Here is a 9,063-nt window from a genome sequence, read left to right as displayed (position 1 = left end):
CACCCCGAGATGGGGAGGCGACGTCTGGGAAACCCTGGGCCCCCCGCTGGTTCGTCACCATCCCCCGCAGGGCGGCGTTGAGTGGGGCTGCCCACGGCGTGGATTTCCGACACGGAGACCCGGACAAGGACGCAGATCCGGACACAACCTGCCCCCCAGGGGCCAGGGCCTCCCAGGGGTTAGGGCTCCCGGGAAACACCGGGCTCGGCTCGCCCACTCAAAGGGACCTCTAGCCATTTAGAACGGTAGCAAGCCTGCACCCCACATCGCTGAATGGGCCGCGCTGAAAACCACCCCGGCGTCAGTGCAGAAACACTGTACTCACAATCCCTACGAGGCCACCAGCAATGCCAATACTTGGGGACATGCCAACTAACAGAACAAGGGCACAAGTGACCGCACCGTTCTGAACCAGCGAAGATGAACAGGGGACGGAAGGTCTCCAAACCCAGCCATCGACACGGCTCCAGGCAGGAGGCCGCGTCCACATGGTCATTCACTCAGAACACCAGGGCTCCCGTGGGTTGAAGTGGGGGTTCCCAGGGAGACTCCTCAGGAGTTGGGCAGGGTTAAGACGGGTGCAAGGACGCATGTTTCCGTCCCCTCCCCTTCTAACCTGCCTGGGAGCCCTGGGCAGAGTCCAGACTCCAAGCTCTGAGTCGACCCCGCATAGGGGCAGAAATGTGCGTTTACACCTGCCCATTCTTGAAGAGAAAACCTGCCGTCTGTGTGCAAGATGTCCCAGCCCCAGAAGGTTCTAGAACCCGCAGTTGGCCTCCCTAGCCCAGGTCACCCAGAACAGGTCAACGCAGAGCCAGGACCCAACATTCAGCCCCGAGTCTCTCCTGCACGGTGCTGCCGTTTGTGCAGAGGCGGCTGCAGAGGACGTGGACCTGTCCCGGGGCCTGCTCCTGTGGATTCTTGCGTAGGAGACCAGGGCTGATGTTGGTCACAGGATGTGGCTGGGTGGTCTTTCTCCAGCAAGAAAGCTAGCTACGCTGTACTGCTCAGATGGGACGGGGAAGCTCACAGCAGTTTAAGGAAGGTCTCCTGAAAGACCCCCCCCCCCACCCTGGAGCAGGGACACTCAGACGCCCCAGGGCTCGCTCTCGTTGGGTTCTCTTTCCCACCCAAGGGTGGTCTCTCCAAGCAGCAGACGAGCCGCCAGTGGGCTGGTCTGAACTTGCCTCCCTACCCTGCAGGCAGGGACATGCCCTGTAGCCTCCCTGACCCCTCCCGTCTCCCACCCTGCTGCCCACCAGCCCCGCCCACAACGCCGCTCAGCAGAAAACAAACCAGCAGTCTGTGTCCCATTTTTTTATGGTTTTGCAGCAGAATGCCCGACATGAAACATAATTGCAAATACTCGGCTGTGCAAAAGAGAATAGTGCTTAAGTACAAATGTAGACATGATTTTTTTTTTCTTAAATAAATACTTAAACACACCTCGGGTCCCACAAGCACCTGGACTCTAAGGTCTGTGCCAGGGAGCTGCTGGCCTGTGGACCCACGAAACCTCGTGATTCCCCTCCCCCCCATAATCAGTACATGGAATCTGGTGCCAATGATAGATCACAATGAGCCCCCTTTGGAACCTTCCCCAAGCCTCTACGTGTGATCTGGCCGGGACAAGGACACTGGAATTTCTCGAAGATCAATGGTCCATAACAGTTAAAAGTATTCTACGGGATTCCCATGGTCCCCGCGTCTGGAGGAGGAACGTCTAGATGACCTTCTTCAGCTCGTCATACAGGACCAGCACGAACGCGCCCCCCATACCCCTCAGGACGTTGGACCACGCGCCCTTGAAGAAGGCCTTGCCCCCTTCGTCTTTGAAGATCTTCCGCCAGCAATCGACGGTCCCCTTGTACATGATGTCCGCTGCGAGAGAGACAGGAGAGCTGACTGGGAGGTTTTTCTGGGAAGGGGCACAAAGGGAACCCCGAAAAACACAGCACACTGAAACTGCACGATACTCTCCGGGGGAGCTCTGCTTCTGACCACAGGCACACCAAGAGCCCTGGCTCACGGCTCTTGCCCAGCCCACTGATGTGGGTGGGGGGCGGATAGGGACCATACATGCAGAAACTCACACCCCCCCCAATCACCAAGGAGCACCATCTCCACCCCTGGAATCAAGGCAAGGCCCCTACCCATGCTAGAAAGACAAGAGCCAAGAAAGGGCAGGACCAAGGGCTTGGGCAGGTACCTGGCCAAGCTGTGGGGGTCTAGAGCAGCCTTGAGAATGTGAACACAGTCGTTGACCTGGGCGTCGCCACCCTGTGAAGCCAGCCCACAAAGCCTTGCCCCTAAGCTCGCTAAGTATGTCATCTGCTGGCTCGCAGCTCCCTAAGCTGAGGCCAGAGAACCACCCCATTCAGGGAGATCTAGAGTGAGCCGCTGTCACCAGGACTGAGACACAATACCTCCTTTGCGCCCCGACTGCATCATCATGCGCCGTCGCACGGTGTCAAAGGGGTAGGAGACCACGCCCGCCACAGCCGTCACGGTCTGCGCGATCATCCAGCTCACCACGATGTGGGTGTTCTTGGGGTCCGGGAGCATACCTGTGGGGCCACCGGCCAGCGTTAGGACCTAGCGCTGCACACAGCGGTACAGGAATAGTCCTGCCCACCCCGGCTCCACGTGGAGCTCCCCACGCCCAGTACCAGTGGGCCGGCAGACAGACCACCTGCTGGCCAGAGGACCCGGCTCAGGGCCCGGGAATGGCCTCTCCGTACAGCAGGGTTCAGACCAGCCCTGGGAAGAGGGCACACCATACGCGAGCATGTTCTGCTGCAGACAACCCAGCCCCGACGCTAGCAGGCCTACAGCTGCTTCCAGGGTGTGAACAGTACAACCTAAAGTTCCCATGAGAGCTCCCACCTCCAATATGTAATCAGAAGACTCTTTTAAAAGAGAACAAGTTAAAATGAGCTCATCAGGCTGCCACCTAAGCCAACACCAACAATACCCTTTAAAAAATAAAGACCCAAGGTGCCTGGGTGGCTCAGTGGGTTAAAGGGTCTGCCTTCGACTGGAGTCATGATCCCAGGGTCCTGGGATGGAGCCGCGCGGGCTCTCTGCTCCGCGGGGAGCCTGCTTCCGCCCCCCTCCCCCCGCCTTTTTGTGATCTGTCAAATGAATAAATAAATTTAAAAAAAATCTTGGAAAAAAAAAAAAGACCCACACACAGAAGACAGCCACATGAAAACGGCTGCCCACGGTCCAAGGACACCTCAGGAACGGAAGCAACCCTGTGCGCAGCTGGATCTCGCACTCCCGACCGCCGGAACCGTGGAACCCCCGAGGTCCGTGACTGAACCCCCACCCGTGCGCAGCCCCTCGCTCGGCAGCCCCAGCGCAAGGACACACTCACCCTTGGCGGTGTCGTACACGCCGAAGTAGGCCGCGCGGTAGATGATGATGCCCTGCACGGACACGTTGAAGCCCTGGTACAGACCCCGGATGCCGTCGGACTTGGTGATCTTCACCAGACAGTCTCCCAGGCCCTTGAACTCCCGCTCGGTGCCGGACTTGCCCACATCGGCAGCCAGACGGGTTCTGGCGAAATCCAGCGGGTAGACGAAGCAGAGCGAGGTGGCTCCAGCAGCGCCGCCCGAGGCCAGGTTCCCGGCGAAGTACCTCCAGAACTGCGTGTGCTTGTCCACGCCGCCCAGGAAGATCTGCTTGTACTTATCCTTGAAGGCGAAGTTGAGAGCTTGCGTGGGGAAGTAGCGGATGACGTTGGCCAGGTTGCCCCTCCAGAAGGACAGCACGCCCTGCTCCTTGGGGATCCGCACGATGCAGTCCACGATGCCCTTGTACTGCTTGTCCGCGGCGATCTGCTTGCTGGCGTGCTGCACCTGCAAGACGGACGGACGGACGGACAGGCTCGCAAGACGCGTTGGGAAAGCGGTTTCGGGAGCTCGCGAACTGGAACGCGGTTGCAACAATGTTGCCACTGGACGTTGCAACAATGTTGCCGACGCCGCGGGGGGCCTGCAAGCACGTCCTGGCGGAGCGCGGCGCCGTGTGGTCTGCAGCCGCACGGAACAGATACAAGACCGGCCGCGGCCACCGGGGAACCCGCGGTCCGTTCGCCGCCCCCACCCCGGGAGGGAGTTTGGGGGCTTCCGACCCGGGCGCACGCGCCCAGGCTCCCTGCTAGCGCGAACGGCGCATGCGCGCCCGCGGCCCCACCCACGTGACGCGCGGCCGGCCCCGGATCCCGGCGGCGCGCGGACAAAGCGGCGCGGCCCCGCGCTTCCGGTGCACGCGGCCGGCCGGCGCGCTCAGCCCCCGCGCCCCTGCAGCCCCCCTCGGCGACCCCGGGAGCCCCCTCCCCGCCCCCGAGCGCGCGCGGCCCGCCCCGCACCTGCAGCAGCAGCTTGACACGCTCGATCGGGGCCACGGCCGTCTTGGAGATGGCGGCGGCGATGCCCCCGGCCAGAAAGTCCTTGGCGAAGGAGATGGCCTGCTCCGTCATGGTGGCGGCGCGGCGGGCGGACGGCGCTGTGCGGGCGCGGGGAGCCGGAGGGTGGGCGCCGAGGGCTCAGCGCTGCCGCCGCCGGGATCGAAAGGACGGGGCGGCCAGCGCGCAGCCGCTAAGGGCCCCACGCCCCGCCCCGCGCCCCCGCCCGCCGCGCCCATTGGCTGCGCCGCGCCCCCGCGGGCTGCCGGGAGCCGCGCCGCGCCCCGCCCCTCGTCCGCCAGCGCCGCGCCCATTGGCCGCGTCCCCGCCGTGGCCCCGCCCCTTCCCGCGCGCCGCACCCCAGGGCATGGCGGGAGCAAGGCCCCGCCCCTGCGCCGTGCGGGCCGCGGGGGGTGGGGGGGTCTCGGCGGCCGCCGTGACCTTGTCAAGGTCACCGTGGGGCCCCGGCGCTCGCTGCGGACCGGCAAGGCCGCGCGTCGTCGGGGCCCTGCGCCCGGGCTCCTTCCAGACCGCGGGAAGGGCTCACCCCGCTGCCCTGCGAGGCCGGGCTGTCAAGGCTGGGCCCGCCCCGCAGACCCCCGACCCCAGCCCCTGGACCTTCTGTCTGACCGACGCCCGACCGCGACCCCCGGGCCCGCCCCGATGACCCCCGACCCCTGACCCCCGGCCCGTCTGCCTGACCGACGCCCGATCGCGGCTCCCGGGCCCGCCCCGGAGACCCCTGACCCTAGCCCCTGGCCCTTCTGCCTGACCGACGCCCGACCGCGACCCCCGGGCCCGCCCCGATGACCCCCGACCCCTGACCCCCGGCCCGTCTGCCTGACTGACACCTGACTGGGGCCCCCGGCCCCTGGCCCGTCTGCCTGACTGACTCCTGACTACGACCCCCAGGCTAGCCCCAATGACCCCCGACCCCCAGCCCCTGGCCCTTGTGGCTGACCAACACCCGACCGCGACCTCTAGACTTGCCCTGAACTCCACCCTCCACCTTCTCCCCGATTACCGACCACGACCACTTAACTCTCCCTGCTGACCCCCCGGCTTGCCCCGAAGACCCCTACCCCCGTCCTGTGACCCCTCGGCTGCCCCTGTTCAACCCTGAGTTCACGTCGGCCTCGCCCCGAAGACCCCCCAAACCCCAGTCCCTGGCGCATCGCGGTGACCAGCGCCCGACCGTGACTCCCTAGCTCTCCCTGATCACCCCCACGCCCTGCCGTCCCCAGCCGCGACCCTTTGGCTTTCCCTGCCGACTCTCGAGGTCAGGTAGCAACTTTCAGGCTCTCCCTGAAGACGCCCGAGGTTAGGTCACCACCCACCCCCGCGCTCATCCAAAGACCCCCCGACCAGTTGTTCACCTGGACCTCCGGAGTGATGAGAGCCCGCCCCCGCCCCCCCCCCCCCAAACTGACACATCTCGAGACACGCCGCCCCCTGCCCCAGAGACTCAGACCATCCCAGGTCTGGTCGCGCTGGGCCCAGGTGGTGGACACCACCCCGACATGGGGTCCCAAAACCCATATGGGTTGGTGATCCATGGTGGCCCTCAGCGCACAGGGCCTGTGTTCACCCAGCTGCTCACATGTGCACATTTACACACGTGCACTTGCACGCACAGGTGAAAACCCACTCCTTACACGTGTGCACTTGGACACGTGTGAACACCCACCCCTGCATGCATGCATTTGCACACACGTGCACACCCACTCCTTATACACAAGCACTTGCACACACGTGCATACCCACTCCTTCCATGCATGCATTTGTACACATGTGCATACCCACTCCTTACACGTGTGCATTTGCACACACGTGCACACCCACTCCTTACATGCATGAATTTCTACACACGTGCATACCCACTCCTCACACGCATGCGTTTGTACACACATGCACACCCACTCCTTACACGCAAGTACTTGCACACACACGTGCATACCCACTCCATGCACCCCCAGAACTCATGAAACTCACCAAGCCTGGAGGTTTGCATCCTGAACCTTTTACTGAGCTGTAACCAAATTGCAGGAGTAGGAAGTGTATCATTAGCTGCATTTTACAGCGGTGTAAACACCGAGCTCAGAACACGATCTTTAAGAGCAATCCTCAGCCAAGGCTTCTTGGGGTTTCTCCCTCCCTGTCTCTTCTCCTCTTCCTTCCTTTTTTCCTCTGCGCTTGCCGCACTTCCGTGTGGTTTCCTGTGTCCACAGTAGCAGGTAGAAAACCCTTGTGCTGGATGGATGCCGGCAAAGCATCCAGGAGAGCCCCGAGCACCCTGAGTCTATGATTTTGCCGGTCCCGGGTGTCCTTGCAAATGCCTGCCTCCATCCTGTCCTGACCTCCAGGAGAGGCAGGGAAGGCTCCTGGCGCGTGAGGCCAGCAGGGCACAGAGGCTGATCAAGCTGTGTGTGTGGGGGTGGGGCATTCAGAAGTCACTTAAATGCTTAGAGGGTCTAGGCTTACGAGGAGGGCTGTGGGGAGGGCAGTGGAGGTTCTGGCACATTCCTGAGGCTTCCCTGGGACGGGAAGTGGAGAAGGTCCCTGGAGGGTCCAGTCGCACTCTGGCTGGAGCAGCCATGGGCTCTGTAGGAGAGGACAGAGGGCCGCTCTGGGTGCTGGGTGGGGATGAGGATCTCGCTCAGAGGCTCACATCTGGGCACTCCCAGGTGAGAACTGGATCAGCCTGTCTGGGCTGGAAGGGGCCCTCGAAATGATGATCACTGCCCCGGGGTGGGGTGGGGGGAACCTCAGGGCCCAACCAGCTGCTCATCCAGGATGAAGCTGGTTGGGGTGTGCTCAGACTGGGACTCCAGTTCTAGGACTTGGGATGAGGGGCTTCCGCAGAGTGACCGCTTCTGTAGGTGGGGACGGTTAACCTGGGAGTGGTCTGCTCCCCTTCCTGTGCTCCGAATTCCCAGTGGCCACCCCAGCAGCGGTCAGCATGACACCCCAGGGGCCCTGGAGAATGATTCTGAAAGGAAGGAAGAAAGGGAGGGAGGAAGGAAGTAACCCATGTTAAGAACACATTTTTCCATGGATGTTAGACTGAGGCACCCACCTGTTCGTCCTTGGGGTGTGTGTGTGTGTGTGTGTGTGTATTGAGGAGGTTGGGGGACATGGCCCCTGTGCTCCAGAGGGGCTTACCAAGAGAGAGGGCAGCAGGGTCTTTCCAACCCAGAAACCGAGAACCTCATGTACCTAGGAAAGGATGGCCCAGGCAGAGGGCCCCCACCCCGAGACAGGAAAGGGGGAGAGGATGTCTGAAGGGAGATGGCGGGGGGTGGGGTGGTAGGAGGGAAGGTGGATGGGATCCTCCAAAGGGTCAAATTTCCAGCGCCCACGGGGACCACAAGAAGGATCCCACGTTCCTAAGACAGCAACTTGGGTGCCGCTAGAGGTCAGCTGCTACCTGGCCAGCAGGTGCTTAAATACGCATCCCCCGAATTTCTGAGAAATGAGGGTGTGAACTAAAAAAGAGGTTGTTGTAAGAATCCGTTTTAAAACCTTGTGCATTTTAGGTAATGGCTGAGAACAGGGCCGTGCAGTGCGGGGGCTGGGCCATGGGGTGGGGTTGTGTGTTGTGAGCCCGTGGGTGGGTGACTCCGTCCCTGGGGTGGGGGTGGTGGCCTTCATGGAGACCCTGCCTTTGAGTAACCCAGTCTGGTGAGTGCTGAGGAGGCTGGCCAGGAATGGCGCCAGATACTCCCACACGCGACCTTGGGAGGGAACCACGGGAGGGAGCCTGGGGATGTCTTCTTGGGTGTTCTCTTGACGACTTCCTAACCAACCCCCACCCTCGAATGTCTGGAGGACAGATTTCATCTAGCAATGTGGTCAGACAGGGCAGACACCTGCGGAAGGAGAGCATGTGTGCATCGGGGAACGACTAACCCTATATATATATTTTAAAGTATTTTACATATTTATTTGACAGAGAGCACAAGCTGGGGAGAAGCAGAGAGAGAAGCAGGCTCCCCAGCGAGCAGGGAGCCCAATGTGGGGCTCGAACCCAATCATGACCAGCAACAGGTAACGACTGAGCCACCCAGGCGCCCTGAGTAAAAGCCCTTTAAAGACATATACCCGTGTGTGCACGCACACCCTCTCCGTTCTTTCTCAGACTCCCCTAAAGACAGCTTGAGCAGCGTTCCTAATAAATGAAAAGTCAGGTCTTAATAGTATAGAAATCACATTTTCTCACTTTTCTTAGGTTTGGCTATGAAAAGTTCCTGCGGACAGAAACGGGCCAGCAAGGGGTATAAGGAACCCACAGAACCTTTGTGGGATTCTCCAGTGGTATCTGGCTGCCGCTCTCCACCCCGGGTCTCCCTCGGGTGGATCCGAGGTTTTAGGGCACAGTTGTGAGTGTGCAGACTCAGGGTCAGCCCCTCCTGGGGTCCTAGGGCCGGGTCCCTGTGAGCAGCCGGTACAGGGCAGCCGGGACCCACAGGGGCTTGGGTGTTCCAAGTCACGCCAGCAGGCACCAGCAGTGGTGAGACGCACGGTGGGTTCTAACAAAACCCATGTCCTTGAGACGGCTCACGGGCCAGCCCAGCGGGCCGGACAACAGGTGTACGGGGAACACCCACTGCTGAGGCCACAGCTTTCCACCTATACAAAAGGTCCTGCAG

General features: G+C 61.6%; 1 protein-coding gene across 1 annotated transcript; it reads right to left on the bottom strand.

The window, feature by feature from the left end:
* Window positions 1-1,302: 1,302 nt before the first annotated feature.
* Window positions 1,303-4,600, bottom strand: SLC25A6 (solute carrier family 25 member 6). The gene is made up of 4 exons (XM_047716104.1): window positions 4,379-4,600; window positions 3,380-3,866; window positions 2,427-2,567; window positions 1,303-1,881 (listed from the first exon to the last, which is right to left on the bottom strand). The coding sequence occupies exons 1-4, from the start codon at window positions 4,487-4,489 to the stop codon at window positions 1,724-1,726; spliced, it is 897 nt and encodes a 298-aa protein (XP_047572060.1). The 5' UTR covers window positions 4,490-4,600; the 3' UTR covers window positions 1,303-1,723.
* Window positions 4,601-9,063: the final 4,463 nt, after the last annotated feature.

Source organism: Lutra lutra, chromosome X (assembly GCF_902655055.1).
Source record: "Lutra lutra chromosome X, mLutLut1.2, whole genome shotgun sequence".
Taxonomy (NCBI): domain Eukaryota; kingdom Metazoa; phylum Chordata; class Mammalia; order Carnivora; family Mustelidae; genus Lutra; species Lutra lutra.
Note: the sequence above shows the minus strand (reverse complement) of the source record. Positions and strands in the feature narration are given on the sequence as shown.